The sequence below is a fragment of the Cydia strobilella genome, chromosome 18, assembly GCF_947568885.1.
Source record: "Cydia strobilella chromosome 18, ilCydStro3.1, whole genome shotgun sequence".
In the NCBI taxonomy this organism is placed as follows: domain Eukaryota; kingdom Metazoa; phylum Arthropoda; class Insecta; order Lepidoptera; family Tortricidae; genus Cydia; species Cydia strobilella.
The window spans coordinates 12,635,761-12,661,034 of NC_086058.1; the positions used below are offsets into that span (position 1 = coordinate 12,635,761).

At 36.7% G+C, this 25,274-nt stretch overlaps 2 protein-coding genes across 2 annotated transcripts in view; one reads left to right on the forward strand and one right to left on the reverse strand.

Annotated features, from left to right (window-relative positions):
• Positions 1–25,274, reverse strand: part of LOC134749553 (transient receptor potential cation channel trpm) — a 308,269-nt gene that overhangs the window by 156,572 nt on the left and 126,423 nt on the right. The gene's annotated exons all lie outside the window — the stretch shown is intronic.
• Positions 17,121–18,300, forward strand: LOC134749578 (ejaculatory bulb-specific protein 3-like). Its single transcript, XM_063684577.1, has 2 exons — positions 17,121–17,307; positions 18,103–18,300. The coding sequence occupies exons 1-2, from the start codon at positions 17,121–17,123 to the stop codon at positions 18,294–18,296; spliced, it is 381 nt and encodes a 126-aa protein (XP_063540647.1). The 3' UTR covers positions 18,297–18,300.

Sequence of the window (25,274 nt, forward strand, 5' to 3'; positions counted from 1 at the left end):
GGACTCGCGTTCCAAGGGTTCCGTACATTACACAATTTAAACAACCTATTTTTTATGTGAAATGTCTTTAAAAAACCCGTAGATGTCGGATCAAAAACTAAGTAATTAAGTCCGACTCACGCTTGACTGCACATTTCTAATAGGTTTTCCGTTCTCTAGGTAAAGATCTATTTTGTGTATTTTTTCAAAATTTTTGACCCAGTAGTTTCGGAGATAAAGGGGGGGGGAATGGTCATTTTTTGCCTATTTTCTTGAATAACTTCTAAACTATTTATCTTAAAATTATAAAAAAGATTCAGATTCAAGAATAGATTAGTTGAGATTCTTACAATAAGCTCTTTCATTTGATGTGTAACACGATATAGTTTGACAAGCTTTATTTTTAAATTTTCTCATTTACCCCCCAAAAGTGGCCCCCGTGATTAAAATTAATTTGTTTACGTTACACGTCCATCTTTGGGTCACAAACTTACATATGTGTACTAAATTTCAACTTACTTGGTCCAGTAGTTTCGGAGAAAATAGGCTGTGACAGATGGACAGACAGACAGACAGACGCACGAGTGATCCTATAAGGGTTCCGTTTTTTCCTTTTGAGGTACGGAACCCTAAAAACATCAAAACCCGCGCGATTACAAAATCTTCCGTCGCAAGTTGATTTCAAATTTCCTGGCTTTACGCCCCCTCTTAATGATCATTATGATGCTATTCCTGGATTTTAGAAAATTAGGCTATTCATTTCTTATCGTTTTCAAAGTTACTCCAATACAATACCTATCAATCGAAACCGTGAACAAATGTAGCATTAAATGAATTATTCGGGGTTTAAAAGCATTTTGGGCGAAGGGGAAAATAACTAAGTAGGTAAGTCTCGCAAAGTGAGATAAAATATTAAGATCAGAGAATAAGTAAAATTCTTCAAAAATTCTGAATACAAATGAAATTTAATATTTATTATGCTCTACTAAGTCTACATGATTCAAACTGTTGTATCAAAAAAGAACTTAAAATTTCTGAAACTAGGCCGAATCTTAGTAAACTTTAAATCTCCACTGTTAATGTTAGTACCTACTAATTAAATTCAAATAAATTTAAATCAGTTTTAATTGGAACCGACATATTTTTACTACCCACCACTGCCTACCTACCTACCTACTACTGTTTATTTTACTTTTTATTTTTTTATTTTTGTACATATTTAACAGATTCAGCCCTATTTTCTAACTGTTGTGATTGAAACTTCAGTGGCAACTTTTTTTAAATTCATGTATTATGAGAAGTTTCCAACGCCCTGTATTATAGAGTGAATATGACCACGTAAATGCATAAAAGCTTATATAAAAAGTCAGAGAGGCCATCTGGAAACCCATCTCCCGTAATTCCCGCTAGATGGCGCTTATTTATAATACAGTATTCTCCGGTTTGGACCATCTCTCGGGACACACGTCACACACGTAGGGTTGCCAATGTAAAATATGTTATTAAAATTCCTGCTCCGTGAATTACATTTTTAACGTAAGCATTATCCCAATCGCATCCTTAAGGTACCATTCGGACTGCACCAGCGTTAGATACTTCTGCAGTTTTTTTTTTATTTGTCATAAAGTAGGTACACAACAATTTTCTAACAATTATATTGCAGAGCGACATTACTGCCGAATGAATTGATGCCGCTAATGTCAAAAATCCAGGCACTAACATTGATTTTGACATTTGCGACAGTAATTCAGTCGGCAGTAATGTCGCGCCGCAATACTGCAGCAGTAATGGTGACTGCATGCATTCTGCAGGAAACGTCAAAAATGTCACTGTATCAAGACATGTATTTATGACGTTTTCTGCAGTTATGCAGTTAACAGCATTACTGCTGCATTATTAAAGACCGACATTGACATGTGTGGCATTTCACGTCAAGCGGGCAGCGACAATAATGTCAGGTAATAGGCGGGACTGAAGTAAAGATATGTCTGCGGACAATCCCCGGTACAGCGGTGTCAGCATGGTTGCATTTTTATCACCTGTCACTATGCCTGTCACTTTCGCACTTACACACTTCTTAGAACGTGACAGGCATGGTGACAGGCGATAAAAATGCGACCGGGCTGAGCCCGCTGATGAAGAACAGAAGATATTTGTCTTTACTTCTCACAAATGGCCGAAATCCCTAAATATCCTAAGGTGTGGTAACCCTAACACACGTCCTGGCCACGGCCGGAAAAATTTTCCGTTTCCCGGACACTTCTCCCGGAGGTGTTTAAAATATATGGAAATATATGGAATAGATAGACGGTTGAACTTTACAGTGAGCATTTTAGACTTGGTTATGTCTTGGTCTCTTGGTGTACAAAATGAGAGGCCGATTTCCGAAAAGAAGGTCTTCAATTCGACAATGTTAATATAAACTAATATAAAGTCACGTAAGTATATAACATTTAAAACTTTCGCGGTTTGAACACATATTAAATCGCATTTACAAACGGGTCTATCGCGAATTTAAAAACAAACAAAAACAGGGGGGTTATATAAAATTTGTAAATGCGATTTAATACATAAGTATATATACGAGTAAGTAGAAATGTTAAGCGATATAGTCATTACTAAAAGAAAATATTACTTGTCTACATTAAGTACTTATAAAATAATTTACGTTGAAGTGCTGTGCTGGATTGCTTTAGGATTTTTAAACATTTCAGGTATCGACATTGACAGTCCGCAGAAAAGCTGTTGCATCAATGCTGCTTAAAAATAATTGCCAACTATATTGATGCAGGAAATGTCAAAATCAATGTTGATGTCCGTATGTTGTAGGAACCAGCTACTACTAACTGTTAGACCCCTGTATTATATTAATATTATTTGCAAAAAGCACTGGTAGTCTGACAGTAAGAGCATGCGACTTTTAATCAAAAGATCGGCGGTTCAAACCCCGGCTCGTACCAATGAGTTTTTCCAAAATTATGTACGATATATCACTTGATATTTAGCAACCAGTCGCTTTTCGGTGAAGAAAAACATCGTGAGGAAACCGGACAATTCCAATAAGACCTAGTTTCCCCTCTAGGTTGAAAGGTCAGCTAGACGGCAGTCGCTTTCGTAAAAACTAAGTGCCTACGCCAATTCCTGAGATAAGTTGCCAAGCGACCCCTAGCTCCTAAGATTCGTGGTAAAAAGGGATACCGCGAGGAAGATGACTCGCTTTATAAAAAAGAATGTTTATGGGCCTGCCCTCACTGCTAGCGTCTTTTGACGTTGGCGTCTAGTCAGCGCTATAGAAAATGGCGTCGCTTTGCAGTTGCGCCAACGTTGCGTCGAGCAGCAGCCATAGAGTTGACTAGACGACGATAGCCCTAGACCTAACGTTTCTGTTTGGAACAACTTTTATTCAATTTGCAAAGACTTCACTCGTTCTTTCAACTCAGAACTTTTTAAAGGACACTTTCAAGAAACTGTTTGATAACTTTGGCTTCGTCGAATGTATAACTTTATATTAAAAGAGGAAACTTTTGTCTCCTTATAACTACGAACATTGTCTTATCAAGCGAAAAATCTTATCTAAAGACCGTAGAATTACTAAGTAGCATAGTAGCGTTCAAACTTTGCAATATAAACTTAGAAACTTTACCTACATAAATATTTATCTTTTTATAGTTTGTAAAAAAAACCTATTTACGAGTATGATAAGTTGGGATAACTTCGAAAGCGGGGTAATTTAAAATCGCTAATCATCTTAAATTAAACACCGAAATCGAACTTAGTATCAGTATAAAAGTCATCATTTTCCTCGCGTTGTCCCGGCATTTTGCCACGACTCATAGGAGCCTGGGGTCCGCTTGGCAACTAATCCCAGGAATTGGCGTAGGCACTAGTTTTTACGAAAGCGGCTGCCATCTGACCTTTCAACCCAGAGGGGAAACTAAACCTTGCTAGGATTAGTCCGGTTTCCTCACGATGTTTTCCTTCAGGGAAAAGCGACTGGTAAAATATCAAATGATATTTCGTACATATATAAGTTCCTAAAACCTCATTGGTACGAGCAGGGGTTTGCCACCAGCGCTTTTTTCACCGAGCGATCAAAGTCTCAGCTGTGAACTATGAAACTTCACATACAGTAAAATTTAGGGAACGCTTTAATGATGATTTATGACAGACGGTTTGGTGCAATCGACCCTAAATCATAAGATTAACGACGTGCACTGACAAAACCACAAGCAGACGCCTTTGTTAAGACTTTCACAAACCCACCATCTTAGGTTCTTAATAATATTTAACGCCGGTCGAAGACGCAAATTTTAATTATTCATTAAGATTCTAGATTCACTCCATAAAACGCCTGTAGGTTTTGTACCAGCAATTTTAACGAAACTGAAATTTATCAGAACAAATGTTTTGATTTTAATACGTCAGCTAACATTTATTTAATGTAATAACGTAAAGTGGGACTATTTAGGACCCGCTTATATATTTTGAACGTTAAGATAAAATATTCTTAAAAGTAACGGCATCTATGTATATAACTCTTGTATCTTGTTACCGCTATTGCTATGATGTAAAATATTTAGGCAGACTTATGTTGACATTTATTATTTATTTCTTTTCATAAACATACACAGTACGTTTCCAAACAACGCCACTTGTCTTAAACTAGCAGCACTCTACATTGAACTATTTAATGCACTCCATTAAATTATTTAATGTAATCAACGTAAAGTGGGACTATTTAGGACCCGCTTATATATTTTGAACGTTAAGATAAAATACTTAAAAGTAACGGCATCTACGTATATAACTCTTGTATCTTGTTACCGCTATTGCTATGGTGTAAAATATTGAGGCAGACTTATGTTGACATTTATTATTTATTTCTTTTCATAAACATACACAGTATGGTTCCAAACAACGCCACTTGTCTTAAACTAGCAGCACTCTACATTGAACTATTTAATGCACTCCATTAAATTGTTTAATGTAATCAACGTAAAGTGGGACTATTTAGGACCCGCTTATATATTTTGAACGTTAAGGCCGTTCCATCGGTTTGCCGCTGTCACTGTCACATTTCGCAAGAAAGAACGGGAAAGATAATGCACGCCAAGTGTCAATTTTGATCGAATTTTGTCGATTTTTATTTATTTTAAAAACGTTACCTTACAATATTGAAATTCGAAAGCTATGAAATTACTATTTAAGTTAAGATTGTTTTTTCTTCTTTTTTTGTTTATAGTATCACATAATAAATAACCGAGTAAAGTTGGATTAAAAGTCCGAGTTAGAGGTTACTTTGGGAATTAATTGTATCGGTGGAAGTGTCATAATTCGTGTATCAGAAGCTATGTTATTAAAGATAATATAGTCAAGAACTACATATATTTTTTCCACGTCTACTAATATCAACGCCTCTTAGAAAAACAAGGAGATTTTTCGCCTTCTGACTCAGGGAACCGCCTTAAGATAAAATACTTTAAAAGTAACGGTATCTATGTATACAACTCTTGTTACTGCTATTGCTATGATGTAAAATATTGAGAGGCAGACTTATGTTTTAATTTATTATTTAGTATTTCATATTCATAAATATACACAGTATACTTCAAAACAACGCCACTTGTCCTAAACTAACAGCACTCTACAGAAATTTATCATTTATATGCAACGTTTATGCCTTGGGTAAACGTTATGATGAAACTTTAAACTATAATTGTGACGTTTTCAATCAAAAGGTACCACATTGTCGGTTGTCGATAAGGTTGATTCTTAATTGAAGCTATATGGAAATACCGCCTTATAGACAACCGACAATAAGTACTCTTTTTGTTGAAATTGGCACAATTGTATTAACCCTTGTACCAGTGGGTCAAATACCTAATCGTGAAAATTGTCACTACCCCTGACCTCTGACCTTCCATATTTTATAGGCTTTTCCCTTACCCTTCGACTATTAGAGGTCCATTATGATCGACCTTTGCGGGGCACGACACGACAGAACAACCACAGTGAAGTGAAAGGAGAATTAACAGTACATTACAAGCGAGTTTGGCCAAGCGCTGAATAGGGATGATGACATATGTTGAATTTTATAATAAAATCTAGTAAAATGAGCAATTTATCACAATAATGTGAACATTAAAATAATATATGGAAATAATACAAAAATACAGGAACTGAAAGTTTCAAAATTTAAGTTTTTTTAAACTTCCAAAAAGGTATAAAAAGTAAGGGTACCATTCGATTCCTTACATTTTATCCAAAAAAAGATTGTATGGCAACTAAATACATAAACGCTATTTTCTTGTTTTGGACTTCAAGATGGGCTCTCAGTGACCTTGACGTCACGTTCACTTAACGTTTTGTTAGGAGCGTTTCGTTTGTGAAGTACGATTGTCGGACTTTGACTATCATTTCTGACTTTTGTATTGCTTTAATACAATGGGTCCCATATACACATTTGATCCCAAAAACATACCTGGCCGATTATAGTACCATTAATGAAAATTTGTCATCTAGCCTATTACAGATATGCAAGTTGCCGAAAGTTGTGAAATGTTCTTGGAAATTTCAGGAAAATTTTACAGGATGTAAAGGAAACTTTCATATTGTAAATGGAAATTTTCAGTCCCCTTAGAAAAATATTTTTTTCTTTTTTTTATCCTGTTTTTTTTTTGTTGATCTAAATGTTAATTTTATTTTGATATGTGAATGAGCGTTTGTTTTTAATTATACCTAATTCTATATTTAATTTTAAGTTACATTTTAACTCTAATTTTATTCTCAATTTATAGTTTAACTGTAAATCTAATTTTATTTTTTGACATGTAAATTGGCTTAATAAGAATAAATGAGTATGAGTATCATAACTCTGATGTCAAAATACTGCCTAGTCGCTTTTATTGTGTATTTGTAATGGAATATTAATTATGTAAAATGTAGCATATTACATAATGTGCTCGCATAGACAGATATAAATAACATCCAATTTTACTCACCGATATCAAAATACTGTATATTATTTACTCTGTGGACTTGTACCTAATGGAATATCGATCGTACTACATTAAATCATCGCTGATTGTTCAGTAATGCGCCTGCGACCATTATCTCAAATTACGCTCATTAAGATTTCTACTGTCTACTCGTAATCTGAGTCTATTATGTCATGACGCGTCCCCGATTGGCTTAGAGTTCATGGATATTGTAATGTACTGTATTTCCCTCAGTATATCATACAATGTAATGTATTTAAAACGATTCGCCAACACAAACATCACGCGGTACGTCCGGCTCTGCTCACGGCATAATATCTACTGACCCTGTCAGTGACGTCACCATGACGTAAGCGCTCGAAGCGTCAATACACTACAGATATAATGTGATTTATGTACAGACAGATACGACGATTGTATCATAAAAACAGTTAAGAGGGAAGAATATTACACGTACTCTTCCATACAAAAAGATAAAATGTTTTTCCACTTCTAAATATTTTCCATTCTCCGTGATTTTTTTGTACGTTATTGAACTTCAAACTTCAACATTTATTATGCAAATACAAGCAAAAAAATTATAATAATACATACATCAGCAATTATAATGACACATTGAAAAACTAAGTTTACCTATAGGTATTTTTTTTGCAAATTGCAAATTTTGAAAAAAAAAAGCGAAACCTGACCTAGAATATATTATGCTGAAGACGACATCAAAATCAAAGTGATTTGTTAAGATTTAGTTAGTGGAAACCGTTTTCTCCCGAAATGGAAATTCATTGTAAAAGTACCGGTATTTCGTTCGCATCGCAAAGGTATTCTTCCCTCTTAAGATCCCGACAAGAAATTGCAACCTTTTAAGATGTAGTTCTAAGAGTTCTAAGACTGTCCGTAAGAGCGTTTTCACATTGTTCGATCCGATATCGGATGTAGAATCCTACATCCGCGTAGTCATCAGGCCGCGGAGTCCCGCGGGCGCCGTCTTTAGCGGTCACGCACACTACAAACATTATGCCTACACGTACGCACACAAACAAATATTATCGGTCCGACAGCTGACGGGGGCTCCGACATGGCTGAATTTATCGGATGTGCCTTTCCGATATCGGATGTCGGAAGGCACCTGTCCTATGACAAAAATAGCTGCATTGGCATTAAGTACAGTGGCAGATCTAGAGCAGAGCCCAACTGGGGAGGTACCTCCACCTTACAGAAAACCGCAGCCAAATAACACTAGACTCTACTAATAGTGTTGTGTTCCTGCCGGTGAGTAAGGTTGCCAGAGCTCGAGGGAGAGGAGTGTTAGGGTCGGCAACGCGCATGTAACTCCTCTGGAGTTGCAGGCGTACATAGGCTATGGAGACTGCTTAACATCAGGCGGGCCGTATGCTTGTTTGCCACCGACGTAGTATAAAAAAAGTACGCCTTTTTTTCGTTATTTATCGTTTTTTAGTAATTAAATAATGATTTATTAAATGCATAAATAAATACAGAGAAACGCATAAGTATATCTTACATTTTACTTCCTTCCGACATCCGATATCGGATCGGGCAATGTTAAAACGCCTTTTAACAGTAAAAGGCAGAAAAAAACTAAAATCGGTTAACTGAACTAATTATTCATCTAGTTCTTAGAATGGCATTTTCTTTCTGCCCTATATTGTGAAAGGTCATGGCCGCTAGGCTTATTATAAAAATAAGCATAATCGCAATGTCAATGGAAATGTAGGGCCTTTTAATCTCTATTTACACGATACAAGTAGCTGCCCTAATAGTTGGCAAATGACCTTTTTTGGCATGCACAGGTTGACTGGAAGAGATCCCTTATAGGGATAAGTTCGCCTGTGTACATTGTATATATTTTGTTTGTAATCTGTCTTATGTACAATACATACATACATACATACACAGAAATTGTATGAAAATTTTACAAGAACGCATTCATAACAAAATCGAAATTTTTGGAATAGGAAGTTTCATTTTCCATGCAATATTATGATAAATTTCCAAAACTATATCTTGCGAAAATTTAGGAATTTTTCTCTACCACCAGCTTGGGATCCTGTAGTCCACCTGATAAAGGAGCAAGCGAGACATAGACTGTGAGACCGTAGTGTTGGATGATGCTGGACATTCTGATGTTTTGAAAAGATGTGTCCCGCCGAGTTTGTTGCCGGTCCCATATTGGGATACCCTCCTACAATTTAGGAGGGAATTAAATCTTCTCGGGTCCGTGGTGTAGGGTTGGAGCCGGCATAGTTTATTTTTATCGCGTATATATATATATCTTTACTTGAAAAATAATTATAGTGTATAACTAGCCTTATGAACCGATTTTGCATGTACAACCAGCCTTAAAGTTTGTAGTCTATGATTGTTCATTATTTTAGTATGTGGGTATTTTTGCATTTTGTAATTTTTCCTCAGTCACCCGTTGACCACGAACGCTGTAAAGAGTTCGAAACGTCGGGATGTATTATAAATTCAATATACGCGATATAATCCGTTTTCATAGTTTTATTTCAATTTTGGAAACTTTCCGATAGTACAAGTACCTACTCGCATCCTAGTACTTCGATTGACAGTCCTATTTAAAATTAATGGGATGGGTTTTAAGTTTGCTATGAATAAAGTAAAAGTAGGTAGGTACAAGTACAAGTTAATGCCTTAAATTAAAGCATTGTCTATCAGTCAACCATTGGACCAAATCATATAATTAGATTCATAATTCGTATTCATTTTATATTGTTCCACTTTGCCTGCATTCCACGCGATAACATAGAATAATAAATCTTCTTTAATTATAAATCGTTTTCATATTTTCGAGTGGATATGTACTTAATTTTTTTCATTTATCTTACAACCGATAGTATACAATCGTGATGCGAGTAACTAGTATACAGTAACTGATCAAGTCAACTCTCTGCGTGACAACAAGACCTCTAAACTTCTAAAGTATTGTTCATCTATACATATAATAAAGCGGAAGAGTGTCGAAAGTCTGTACATGGAAGATATTCGAAAAAAAATTGGCTCGGGATACTTAGAATCGATAACAGAACACATTCCAACAGTTTTTAGAATTTTTGTCTGTTTATCTGTTTGTCTGTTTATCTGTTTGTCTGTTTATTTGACCGCGCAACTAATGAAAACGGCTGAACGGATTTTGATGCAAACTTTACTAATCTGTCGAAAAAATCCACGGCCAGGTTATAGGCTATAAAAATTTGAGAAATTTTACCCCTAAGGGGATTAAAAAGGGGATGAAAGTTTGTATGGGGTTCAAGATTTATTTTAAGCTAGCAATTTGAAACTTCGTAAGAAGATATATTATTTAAATACAAGAAAACTAATTTCAGCGTTTTTGAAAATTCATCCCCTAAGGAGGTGAAATAGAGGTTGAAAGTTTGTATGGAGATCAATTTTTTTTTGAGTGCGTTACTTGAAAGTTTGTATAATGGGCATATTATTATAATACAGGAAAAGTGATTTTAGCGTTTTCAAGAATTCGTTCCCTAACAGGGTTAAAACGGGGGTTGAAAGTTTGAATCCATTACAAATGCTTTGAAACTTCTTAGAAAGGTATGATAGAGGATTACAAAAAAACTAATTTTGACGTTTTTGGAAATTTAACCCCTCAGAGGGTTGAAAAGGGGATGAAAGTTTGTCTTGGGGTGCAAACTTTATTTTAAGCTAGGAACTTAAAACTTTGCAACACGTTATTATATTAAAAAGCAAGAAGATTACTTTCAGCGTTTTTAAAAATTCATCCCCCATGGTGGTGAAAAAGGGGTAAAAACTTTATCTTGATAAGTATATCATTTTAGCTACTAGGCCAAGTTAGGTATCGTTTTTGTATAAATCGGGTATGCCGAATTCATTTATGATATCAAAATGACACCATTCCCGAGTGAAAACACAAAAAATATGAAAAAACTTTTTTAAATTTCTCTTTACGCTTAAACCGCTAAACCGATTTAGATAAAATTTGGTATAGAGATAGTTTGAGTCCCGTGGAAGAACATAGGGTAGTTTTTAACCAAAAAAATGGAGACTGCGTTTGCATGGAGAAGCGGCCGTGCCCTTTCCTCTTAATAATGGTCACGAAGGTGGGTACTTTAAAAAAAAACATTTTTCAGTAAATGTCAAACGATTTGGGACTTAAACGCGTTATCGAATCTTTCGCAAAAGTCTCGCAATGCATTGCGGCCACAAGGGGCACGGTCTCAGGAGTCTGAGAAAAACCACGGTGAGAGACTCAGTGGCGCTCTAGCCAGGCAGGTCGCTTCGCTTTCGGCTGAAACGGCAAGCCAGCGCGAGTTCGATTGTGATCCCAAATACATCGTACGTAATACATATGTAGGCGCAGATCCTAACGGAGTGTGGCGCCGGAGAAGCCGTGTTCATCCCGCGTATCCCCCTCATTCCGAGCAATTTCCCGTTCCGCTTCAAGCGCCTACAGGTCCCCTTGAGCGTCTGCTTCGCTATGACCATCAACAAGTCGTAGGGGCAGATGCATTTCCCACTCCGAAAAAAAAAAAAGGGGGCAGACGCTGCCCGCCGCCGGCGTCATGCTTAGACTGATTTGACTGGAGGACCGATTTGGATGACATGATTTTGATGGGAACACCCAAATATTCCGAAATACGTTTTTCCGATTTTTATAACCACGTCTTTCATAATCCCGATTATTTATAAGTCCGAAATATCAAAATTACGATTTTTAAAAACACGATGGAATAAAATCACGAATGTGCTATTTCCGAAAACTAAAAATCCGGTTGTCACTTGACAGAAAGCTTAAAGTTCCGATTTTACACTTTTCCGAAAATATTTTTTTTCCGAATTCCTAAATTCCGAAAAATCATTGTCCGATCGGAAATAAAATAATTCGGTATTCAGAAATTCGGTTTTTTACAAGATCGGAAAAATGAAATCCGTGATATTCAAATGAAGACTCATGTTTTAGTAATTATTACGGGTACCTGTCGTGCCGCATCATGTTAAATTCGGCATAAAATATTATTGGCATAAAAATTCGGCATAAATAAATTAGACAGAACTGCGAACCTGCGTACCCGAACTGTTGCTAGAAGTGGGTTAGGTTAGGTTAGAACTGCGACCCCCAAAAAAACGAACTGTTGCCAGAAGTGGGTTAGGTTAGGTTAGAATTGCGACCCCCAAGAAAACGAACTGTTGCCAGAAAAGTGGGTTAGGTTAGGTTAGAACTGCGACCCCCCAAGAAAACGAGCTGTTGCCAAAAAAGTGGAAATTTGAATATTGGGATATTTAAAATAGGAATCACGTTAATTCGGAATAAGGGCAATTCCGAATTCGTGATTTTGAAAATCGTAAATGTTAAATTCGGTGTTTGCCACCATCGGAATTGTTATAGTCGGAATTATGTAGTTCGGAATTTACAATATTCGGCTTTTTGGGTTTTCGGAAATATAAATCTTCGTGATTTTCATCATTCGTAATTATGACAGTCTGAATTTTGATGGGTCGAGCATTTAAAAATCGGAATGATAAAATTCGACATTCTAAAATTCGACATTCTAAAATTCGGAATAAAAAATTTCGGAATTATGTAGTGTACCCGATTTGCTCAGGTACAGTCAAGGACGTAAAAATACAAAAATGGTACTGTATCGTTCGATATACAGCTACTACTCTATGCCGTTTAAATCATGTCAAAAATTTGAATAAGGGCAAAAAAAATATTCATTTTGGAGTGTAATTTTATTTAGTGGTAGCAAAGAGGATATAATATTATAGAGCGGTACTTTCATAGTAAATTTTGTAACCACAGTAAATTCACTGCCATCTATCGACACACTTTAAAACTAAAAATGAAGATTTATTAAAATACGATAAAATGTATTTAAATATGCATAAATGATCTTTTTTATTTGCATTAATTATTTTTATTATTTTGACCCATGTTCTTTCACTGATAATATGCGTTAAAATTGTTAAATAATAACAAACGAAACCGTCAACGCCCTCTATACGAGAGTAGGCAAAAGGTAGTAGCGACATCTGATCGAGAATCAAATTTTCGTGATTTTCGAGGCACGTTTTTTCCTTAGACTGTATCCATCTATTACGGAGTTATATCTATCTTTGGTGGTAGGTACCTAATTGTAAAATATTTTATCTGGACTACAGTCCTCTAGCGTATCCATCTGTCAACTTTACTTTAAGTTCTGTCTCCAGGGGACAGGGAGATAAATTAGGGGTGAATTAGCCGCTTACTGGCACAGACCGAATTCCACGCAGGCGAAGCCGCGGGCACAGCTAGTACTGAATAACAAAGAAAAGCGCAAGATATTACCATATTGCGCCACCTGAAGTCAGCCGCCAAAGATCCTTAGTCGTTATAAAACGCAATGATTATCAATTGAGATCACAGTTTTCTTTTGTATCTCAGTCAGATACATAGTTACTGTGAAGAATCTTATCTATTTTATCTTAGTTTTTATCCTGGTTGCGTCTTTAGCTGCTGCTTCAAAGCCCAAGATCCGCTATTCGATTTTTTTCTTCACTCTTGGGTATTTCTTCATTGACAATCATTCAAGTAAGTAGTTTTATATGTATATATTTTATAAAATTATGTTATGTCAAATATTGAGGTGATAGAGATGTTTAATACTTTACTACCGCAAGTTTTTTAATACTTTCTCATCATACCTACTATATTGTTTCGTGAATATGTCAGCAACTTACCTGCAAAAAAACATATTAAATTAGTATTTCTAGATGCAATGACTGTCAAATAATAAGGCATTGTTAAACTTGGAGCCAAAATGAAAGTCCACTTAAATGTTGTTTTTCTACTCTTCGACTTTAATGGTTGAATTAAGATTTCGTATACCAAACTGTAATTGCGTCACAGAATAACTAATAGTACTACCGTACAGAAAATTCACTCCTTCACAAAAGCCAGATTTAGGTATAAAATTATACCTACACTCGCCGCCTGCAAGCAAAATTGAAACTTATAACCGCGCACGAACCGTGAATCTTCTTTGCGCGCCGCAGTTTTATGACCGAGCTGCGAGTGTCGGCACGGGGTTGTCACTTGACAAGTTTTTGTACCTATACCTACTGACTGATTTATTATTTTTAAGATAAATATGTAGGAATTACAAACGTTGATTCTGTAAACATAAAACTTTTAGCCGGAGATAGTATGTTTGATTCTCACGGAAGTAGGTATGCCACAGAAGTACTTATTCCTTTGAAAATATGTCGGTCAATATAGTCCGGAATTAAAAAAAAATGTTTTTGCTGCTTCCTTGTTCTTCCGTTTATTCAGACATCCGTAAACAGAACATTATCTTTTATACAGATTAGATCTAAAACTGCGCAGTGACACCCCCCTGATTGCGTTCTTTTCATGTATGAGCTTCCAACTCAACTACAATATTTATTTCGATACCTGTATTCAAGTATAAAAAAATTGGCCTATCACGTGCCATAGAAAAGCGCGTTGATGTCTTTGGTACATAACTTTTGTAGTACCAATTTTCATTAATTATTTAGGTTTTATAGTAAAAAAAGTAATGACTCGTAGAAAAAGTATTATTATTTATATAATAAGGGCCACTTGCACCATCCCACTAACCCGCGGTTAAGCAATTAAACCGTTAATCCAGTGTCAAATCGTAACCATGTTAACTCCAGGTTTAAACGGTTAACCCCGGGTCAGTGGTATGGTGGAAGTGGGCCTAATTGAAGTAAGCCGCACCTTGAACGGAAAGATGATCATAATTAGCCTGTTGTCATTATTATTAACCATCAGTCTTTGGCAGTGGGTAGGTCAATCTCGGATAGGCACGCGATATTCTATATTTGTAAGGACCTAAGGACAATTACATCGGGTCGTTTTTATAGAATGTATTCAATATAACGTGATTTTTTCGTTGCTCGTTATCATTGCTCGTTAGTATAAAAAAAATAGCCATCTGCTGAAGGATGTTCCCTGGCCTATTACCAGGTTATAAAACAAAATTATTACTTTGCTAACGCGCGAAATAATAAGGAACGTGCTAGTCAATGCCAACCCGTAATACTTAATTGCGTATTTATTTGCATGCAATTAATAAATAAATAATAAATAAAATTCGTTTATTTTCAGACAACTCATAGGTCCATAGCATTGTTAGTAAGTTCTTAACTAAAAATTAAAACTAAAATTATTAATACTAAATACTAAAAAACTAAGATACTACAACTAAAATGAGTTAGTATTACTTAATAACATTTTAATTTGGACAATTCTAAAATTCAAAATTAAAATTAGCATTGCAAAATTATTATTAATGCTACAGTCTGGCAAAAAAGAGTAGAAATTAAAAATTGGCAACACTGTAGTGTCGTCCCGTTTTTCTTAGATTGATTTGAAAGGGACGACACTACAGTGTTGCCACTTTTTAATTTCTACTCTTTTTTGCCAGACTGTATATTTACGGAATTAAATAATAAATAAATATTATAGGACATTCTTACACAGATTGACTAAGTCCCAAGATAATTAAAGCCCAAGGAGGCTTGTGTTAAATAAAACGAAATATTTTTCACCACACAAACGCAAGGAAAATACTAACTGTGAAACATCACAAATCAAATTGAAATGAACGCTATTAAATATTTTTGTCATTCAAAATCATCACTTAAAAATGTCAGTTCCACCAGCCAAAATTAGGAAACAACTCGTGCATCTAATTCCTTTTCTAAATTAAATTGCATGTATGCAGATAATATGCAACTTTCTTATCAGTTTTATTTTATTTATTTTTACTTTATTTTATTTATTTTGAAGTATCAAGAGAAACTTTACCAGCTGGTGAGGTGAAAATGGTTATAACAATAGGTTTTTAATTTATACTAGATACTTTGACGCAATGCATTGCCAATGCCATTAAGCGCCAGCGCCCCTTGCACCGCCCACTTACCCGGGGTTAACCGGTTAAACCTGGAGTTACCATGGTTACCAATAAAATTTGACAAAGGGTTAACGGTTTAACCGGTTAACCCCGGGTTAGTGGGATGGAGCCAGTGGCGCTAAGAAACGCGATGAAATCGTGACTCGTTATTGTTTTGTGGAATTCCTTTAGTAAATGTTGATCAAATGTGACGTTTTGAACCAAAAGGTACCACATTGTCGGTTGTCAATAAGGTTGATTTCTAATTGAAGCTATATGGAAATAGCGCCTTACTGACAAGCGACAATAAGTACCCTTTTGGTCGAAAATGGCACAAATAATCGAGCCATTGTCATCAGTATTAGGTCTAGGGCAGAGTTTGAAGGTAGGCCAATCACGCACGCGATAGGCCAAGAACAATTTATTATGAGATTTTCCTGACTTTTATTGGGGCTTTACCCACAATTTATGTGATTTTAGTATTATAAATGACCAAAATTTTATCTAAATTCGATTCTGCTACATTTTAACCCATAAATACAGTCGAAGGCGAAAATATCGATCCAGACAATTGTACAAAAATATGTGAATAAGACTTTATTATCTACGGTGTAAGAGCGTACACATACTTTTGAAACTTTGGAAATGTATATATTATGCCCTTGACTATACGAGTACATATAAACGTTACTCGATAGGAATGTCAGTTGTTATTTTTTTTTGTCATAATCTTCCACTACTGTCAAATCGTTGTTGCTCCCGCGATAACAAGGGCCTGACACTCTTTGATAGAGAAAGATAGTCTTATTGCGATTCCTATAAGAGGAAAGAGAAAATAGTGCCATGCTTTGTCTTTATCACCGACCGGGCATTCTTTCACGGTCGGGTTATGGCATCATGTGGGCATCGTAGCAAGGAGGCGATGGCGAAATACCGAAATTTATAAGAGTGAAAGAGAAAAGACATTGGACATGCAAACCGGATAAATTGCGTAGTTATATATTTTATATGAATATTCTTTCTCTGACCCCCCCTCGCTCGGTGGCGCGTCTATAACTACTTGTATATACTATGTCTATCTATGCGCGATAACGATGTTGGCTCTTGACATGGCATTTTCAGAGCGTTATAATAGTTATACTTTATACTTATAGAGCTCCTCACATATATGTATTTACTTATCATTACTTAAGCTAAACATCCTTTCAGAATGAAGTTCATCCTCGTCACTATCGCCGTCCTCTTCACGCTGGTACTGGCAGAGAGTGAGAAGTACACAGAAAAGTACGACTCCTTAGACATCGACGCCATAATCGAAAACAAGCGACTGATGGCAGCATACATCAGGTGTGTGCTGGAGAAAGGCAAATGCACACCGGAGGGCAGGCTTCTCAAAGGTAAGATCACCACGTACCACATATCAAGATATCCACCCTTTATTTTTATTTACGTGGAGTAATGCATTTAGGCATTCCGCCTAGCCGGGAACTAGGACGGATATGTCGGACTCGTGGCCAAGCGGCCAAATACCGACTAAACCCTCCACCCTCCACGGTATGCCCGTCTCACAGCAATGGTGGCGGTGAACACGGGATCGCAGAGCATTCCACCGCGAACACCGCCTGCTGCCGACAGTCGAAGCTGTCCCCTCCTTGAAGATATCCACCCTGGCGAACGTACACTCTGATATCAAAATGACATTAGAACGTGGTTTTCCATCAGAGAAGGGTCCTAATGGTACATGTGCGTAAGGAACGTTCCCATCAGAGTAGGGTCCTTATGCACATGGAGCATAGTAATCCACAAATGATGTAATTTAGTTATCGCGCATTTCCCACGTACTTGTCCGTACGCGTATTGGCGAGAGCAAGAGGAGCGAGAGCTTTTTTATACCACGTCGGTGGCAAACAAGCATACGGCCCGCCTGATGGTAAGCAGTCACCGTAGCCTATGGACGCCTGCAACACCAGAGATATTGCATGCGGGTTGCCGACTATTAAAAAACCTGTACACTCCTTTTTTGAAGAACCCCATACTGTAGCCCCTTGGGAAAACCTCGGCAGGGAGCTCATTCCACAGCCGACGCGTACGCGGGAGGAAATTCCTCTTAAACCGCACAAATGACATCATTCAGATATTAGTTAGTTTACGTTCGGATTGCCCTGTTTATCTTATTAATTATATTTTTCCAGCACACATCACCGACGCTCTACAAACCGGCTGTTCTAAATGCACCATCGCCCAGAGGGGAGGTATGCGCAAAGTGATCCACCACCTCATCAAGGAAGAACCCGAAGCCTGGGCGGCCCTGCTCGACAAATACGACCCTAAGAAGGTCTACATACACAAATACCATCAGCAGCTAAATTCTGTGTTAGAGGAATAGGATTGCAAGCAGATGCAATCCACGAAAATGTCGTTCACAAAATGCCTTTATCCTAATACTTCTGAAAGTGCTGAGAATATTTGGTCTTGTTATATTTCATGATAGTGAACAAATTGGCAGGATATTCTCGAGATTTCCGCATTTGATTGAGGTAGCCATGCAAGGCAAAATCATTTCGTAACCGACATTCTCGTGGAATACCCCAACAGTGGTTTAGAGCTTTTACAATGTTTTTTTTTTTAAGTTAGTTTAACTATTTATTAAATGTTAGTACTTATATGAACAAATATGCCCAAGCACAGCAGTGGCTAAATTTTATTAACAAAACTTCAGTGAGACACAGATACTCGTATATATATATTAAATACCGTCAACTGCTTTAACATTGCCTTAGCTTGAAAAACAGTGGTACCACGTGGTACTCTACCAAATCGCTATCTATTTTGATTACCGACAAGTATCAATTTGGGCTGGAAATATAAATTTTAACTATGAAAAACTTCCAAGTCCATGCTTTGAAAAGACGGCATGTGTCACCAAAATACCGGTAACTATACATACGCAAAAAAACTTGACGTTGGACTAGCCCGCGCTTAGGTGCCAATTAGAATTATACGCCAATGACCGACCCTTTTTTTGCAGGTAGTATCACGTGCGGTTTTTGCTTACAATAGACAAAGAGTAATCCGTAAAGGGCCAGCTTGAAAGCTAACGACTATACCTAAATTCCCTGTTTTCATAGTATTTAATAATAACTATGAAAAACGGGGAATTTCTTTGCATTGGTTTATTTTTACTAGTTTTCAACTACGTAAGTTGTCTGTAAGAGATCGTTATTTGACGAATAGATCACCTATTGTCTCCTACATTTAATGTGTATCCTTTACTATTTTCTTTTATCGAGGTGAGCTTTCAGGAATGCGAGTATTCGTACAGTATGTATGATGACGGTGCTAGAATGTCAAATGTTTTACTCGAGTTTTGAAGGCAGTTGATGAAGTATTCCATATAACAGAAAAAGACATCAAGGCAAATTATTCCAAACTCGAAAAACAGATATAATTGGATACATAAATATAAACTATGTGTAACCGTTCTTCTTTACTTGGTGTCATCTAAGGGCCTACCGCGAAACACAAAAACCGATTTTTTTTATCTGCCTTTCTTTATCGCTCTTGCTTATTTGAGCGATAGAGAAGCAAAATTAGAAATTTCATTTCTCTATTGCTCTGCTTAGGTTCAGCTTAGTAATCATTGAAAAAAAAACTTCTACCTTAAACAGGATTGAAACATATACAGGCTGCATTACTGATTCAATGTTTGCAATAAAAAAAATTGATTTTGTTTTTTGTTGTTGTTGAATGTTGAATAGGTGTATTGTAAAAGTAAGTATAGCTATTTATTTTAAAATCTAACAAAACTAACAACAAAATAAATGTGGCTTTATTAAAGTGGACCAGGGCCAGTTTGGACACCAGGTAAATACAATCACAATTTAAAATATTAACACTATAACATATAATAGGAAAACATCGTGTCAATATTATTTCTTGTGGTCGATTCTAATAATTTAACAATTTGTTATGGCTGTAATACGATATTGACGACCGGTGGAAGTGACCATCTCACGCAAGATTTTCACTTCATTTCGCATTTTATATGACCATTAAAATGCGAAATGAATATATTATTATATATATTCACCTTTATTATGGAATTTTGGTATTCTTCTCTGTTTGTCTCTGTTTGTCCAGAACATTTTCCAGTTCAGCTGGGGTCAGATCAGGTCAGGCCTCCTCGTACGTCGGCGTCAGACCAATCCATCCTGGATTGTCTGTGTTGTCAGGTATGAAGGTTACCTCAGTTATAAGAGATTCGAAATTGTAGCATTTTAGAAGCCCTAAAAATTCAGCTGACTTTTTATTATTTTTTAACAGGTCAATATTGAAATCGCCGCAAATAACACATTTTTTATCAATACAGTACTCAAGCAACCTCTCTAACCTTTCCATGAAGCAGTCAAAATTATTGTCGTTGGGACTTCTGTAGCAGCAGATGATACATTTTGTGTCCTCATCCTGTGTTGCTGGTCTTCCGCCTCGCAAATAGTCGCAGTGAATCTTATCTTCTTTGTCCAGTCCATTTTTCAGTTCAGTTGGGGTCGGGCCTCCTCGTACGTCGACGCCACGACAATCTATCCTGGGTTGTCTGTGTTGTCAGGTTTTGTGTCATCTCTTTTTAAACATTGGATCACCAGGTTGCTGGTCTTCTGCCTCTTCACCTGGGGTTGCTTGGGATGTTCATAGCCTTCCTCACTGTGTAGTTTTCGTCCCTTCACATAAGGTGACCATACGTGCCATTTTCAATCAAAAGGGTACTTACTGTCGGTTTTCAATAAGGCGCTATTTCCATACAGCTTCAATTTGAAATCAACCTTATTGACAAGCGTCAATGTGGTACCTTTTGGTTGAAAATATCACATACCATCATTTTACTCTCTTTAAGTTTTTTAGTAATAGGCGCTTCCTTGAACGAGCTGCGTACATATTCATTCCGAACCTTGTCGAGTTGTGTGACACCGCCTGGAATTTTGGTATTGTGGGCCAAAATAGGATTTACCGGTATTGAGAATCGTCCGATATTGGATACCCTATCTATTTCAAAGTGAAGGGAGGATCCACTCCCATTGATGCTTGCGATCCTATTGGTGTTATTTTTAGTACAGTGCTTCGCTTCCTTTCACTGCTCTGGTGGATATTAAACCAACCGTCTTATGATGAGCTATCACATCACCTAAGTTTGCTCAGTAGTATGTATATTTAACCGTGTTTACGACAAAAACTTAACACGAAAACTATAATAACAATAACAACTCTTATTATCTTTCTTGTATTTTTTTTATTCCGATATCAGCAAGATATAGGATATATCATTACAAAAGAATGTTCTTTATAAGTAATAGTTTTAAGAAATTGAATGTTATGAACAAATGGCTGTCTATTTTTAGATTCATAGATCTTAAGATGTAAATATTTGTTTTCATAATAATGTAATTTATTACCAATAAAGTTAATGCGCATATATAAAACTTGTTTCAATTAAATACATTACAACTATTTTTACCTTAAAGAATTAAAATACGTATTGATGATAAGTTTCAAAAATATTTTAATTACTTTTATGGTTTATGAAAGTTCTCATATTAAAGTGGCGCGTCTATAACTACTTGTATATACTATACTTATATTGACCGGGATATAGACCGTGATTACCTTTTGTATTATTTATGAGCTCCCGATATCATAAATAATACAAAAGTTAATCACGGTCTATATCCCGGTCAATATAAGTCTAGTGAAACTAACCGTGAATCATTAAAAACTCTAATTGTATACTATGTCTATGTATATTATTGTGACGTTTTGGGATATCCATTAGATGTCTAGCAAATCGTAAAGAGATCGTTCAAGAGGACATTCGGAATCGCGGAAATGTGAAATGTCTATGTGTGTATCATTTAATTAATGGCGGGGGAGTAATTTGATATTTATTTTAGTGTGACCGATTTCATTAGGTACGAAAAACTTAGATTGAAAAGGCTTAATATATAGAATTTTCTGGTCTTGGAAATTTAACTAGACTTAGCAACTTAAGCACTTGAAAATTAAGCTTGGATTCAGCCGTAAGCATTTATACTCGAATTTCTATAACGTCGTATAAATAACTATTACTTTTATAAAAACATCAGTAAAAAATCTCACAACTCACTACCCCTTGGGGAATAAAGAAACTTCAACACTACAATACATTTTTATTTTTTGTGCGACTTCTAAGGGGTCCCAAGGGGTCGACTTGAGGTCAGAAAGCCTAGTTATTTCCAGTTTATAACACTTGTTAGTGTTCTTAACCATTTATACGGCTCTTGAGACAATAGTAAAAACATAACGTCTGGGTTTATTTATACACGTAAATTTGCTTAAGGCACATAAGGTCCCGTAGGTTCGTTCTTCTCTGACTCGCACTGAGCGTAAGCGCGAGCAAGACGGCTGTGCACTATTTAGTATATAACAATATAACCTAGAAATAGTAGAACAATATAACCTAGAAATTGCAGACTTACTCATACCTAGCCACAAAGAGCTGAATAAAAGCCAACCAACACTGCAATTTGCTCCGCAACACTCACTTGACGCTCAACGTGCACCTAATAAGCCTTTATAAGAATGTCAGTCACTGTTAATCTCAAAATTCCGCACTTATTCTCTAATGAATAAGGTCTAAAATACAAATCACAAAACAACCTTGATATGTTTCACTGACCGTAGTCTTTAATTATGCATAACACTCTACAAACTTTTTAATTTTTTAATCAGCTTTGAGTACCGCAGTAGCAAACGCTTCCACCCAAGAATGGGCATTGCTTCCATAATTATAGAGCTGTTTATTTCAAAAAGGTTAACATTTTAAATACAGGGTGGACACGCGAGGGTATTTGAACACGGACACTGCGTGGTATGCCCGTTTTAGTACACTGGCAAGCGTTAGAAAATACCTATGTATCGCATCAAGCAATGTGCTTACGCTTTATATGTGCTTTTGCTTTAAAAATAGCTTTAAACTGTGAAAAATCGTTAGCGAATATTTTATTTTGCGGTTGCAAGCGGTCTACGTTTGACTTTGCCGTAACGTCGCCATAATAGGCTTTCAGGTTTATATTGTCTGGTAACATGTGGCATGATTTAAACTTTGCTGCGCATAGGCAAATTTATAATAGGTATAAAACGCCCTGCTTACGTGTTCTCGTAGCTTAGGCCCAAGATACACTTACAAGATTTACTTACGTAAGTAGGAACACAGCTCATCATCATGATTCGCTTGCCCTTATCCCATTCATTTGGGGTTGGCGCAGCATGTCTACAGCTAAATATACTAAATACATAAATAATATTGATACAGTTTTATTTTCACACCCCCTGGCACTGACTTAAATAACCGACTTATTTCATATTACATCTCAAAACTATTTTTTAGTAGAAGAATTGCGTTGCGAGACTTGCATCTTATTACATGTAATGTTTTTGATGGGATTTTAATATTAGGTCAAGTCAAATAAGTGGCCAATGCATGATGCACGACATTCTAACGAAAATTGAAGATCATAAATCATACACAAATTGCTTTTTCTATGTCAAAAAGTATTGTATTATGTTTACCGATGGACCTTAGGTCTATCGATGGCAAATTAATGTCACTGGCGCGTGTAAGAAATAAATAAGTATTTTATCTATTTTCGCTGGAAACTTTGATTTCCCTGGACTTTGTCACGTGCGTCAGATAACGATGGAACTAACTTTAGTCAAGCAAGTGATATTTAATGCAGATTCCGTATACGAAGTTAAAGACACTTTGATGGAACCATCATAGACTAACTTTCGTAGATCACGCGTACCGCTCAGAGCCGTTTTTTTTTTTAATTTCGAGCGCTCAATTTCGTCACTCGGAAAGCTGTGGAAAACGGCGAATTGATATTTTTGAAATACGAGCAATAGAAATTGGGAATCTAGTTGTATTGACCACTCGTTTTCAATTTTATTAGAAGAATTTAATGCCTAGTAGTGGAGATATATTGAAAGGAGTCACACGTAATCGAGCGCTCGTATTAAGAAAATCGGCCCCTTAATTTCTAACTTCTAAACGTATTTTTGGAAGCTTCTAACATCCGTTCCGTTCAGTGACTACACCAGCCAGCAGTTACTGCTGCAAGGACGCAGAGGCGTTGGTCACAAAAGAGAGGGGGGACGGAGAGTCTCATCGAGCTTGCTCAAATGCACGTGCTGGTGCGATCCAGGCCGTCGATCAGAGGCGTATGCTACGGTACGCTAACAACCTCCATCCAGACAAACCTGTTCCGAACCAGGGCGCGCATTCGGGCCTTCTTGTTTACTCCTCCCATCATCTGCCGCCCCGGCATGCTCAACTGACCCTCCTGCCCGAGACACCGGTGAGCCAATAATAGATTAGATTATTTTTTTGCCTGTGTTTTTTAACCTTTAGAGCAAAATGTAATCGATATTTATAATTTTCATGCATTATTTATAGGGTTGTAATTATGGCGCAGTAAAATTAGCGATTGTACTTTCAACTATCACATTTCATGTAAATACATACATATATGGAAGTGCTAATGCCTTGTGCGGCATTTGAACGACCTGTATGATAGTCGTCGATCTCTTCTCTTTGAATCGTGTGGTGTTAAAAAGAGACACTTGTTTATCACGCGATAAAACTATCCACTACGCGTGCTCATTTAATCATGATTAAATATTTCTCTGGGTACATCTCTCCCGCACATATACTATACAATCGTATCAGTAAGAAGAGAAAACCGCAGCCAAATAACACGAGACTACTCGTAGTGTTGTGTTCCTGTTACTGCCGGTGAAAAGGTTGCCAGAGCTCAACGAGGGTGGCGTAGTGTGGGTCGGCAACGCGCATGTAAATGTAAGTCCTCTGGAGTCGCAGGCGCACATTGGCTATGGAGACTGCTTACCATCAGGCAGGCGGTATGCTTGTGTGCCACCGACGTAGTATAAAAAAAATAAGCTCACTAAAGGGGCCCACTGACTATCAGTCCGCCGGACGATATCGGCCTGTCAGTTAGAACAAAAATGTGACAGTTCCGAACAACTGACAGGCCGATATCGTCCGGCGGACTGATAGTCAGTGGGCCCCTTAATAATTAACATCAAATCGAGGCGAAATTCGAGTACCGCTCCTATTAGATTAGGTACGTGATCTGTAAAGCCAGTCTACCAGTTACAAATGAGCCCTGAACTCCTGAAATTTCTTTTATTTCGCATGGACACAATAGGCTACTTGGGGATTCTACTTGAACTGGGCAACGGAAGAATTCTCGAAGACATGTGAGCACAATTAGTTTAGGAATTCTATTTGTTGAAAGCTTGTAAAAGTTAAAGT

Bases quoted from the DNA above. Each gene is read 5' to 3' on its own strand.
- LOC134749578 (XM_063684577.1), top strand. From the start codon at position 17,121: ATGAAGTTCATCCTCGTCACTATCGCCGTCCTCTTCACGCTGGTACTG. The intron at 17,308-18,102 runs GTAAGATCACCA...ATATTTTTCCAG, and splicing joins GGAGGGCAGGCTTCTCAAAG to CACACATCACCGACGCTCTA.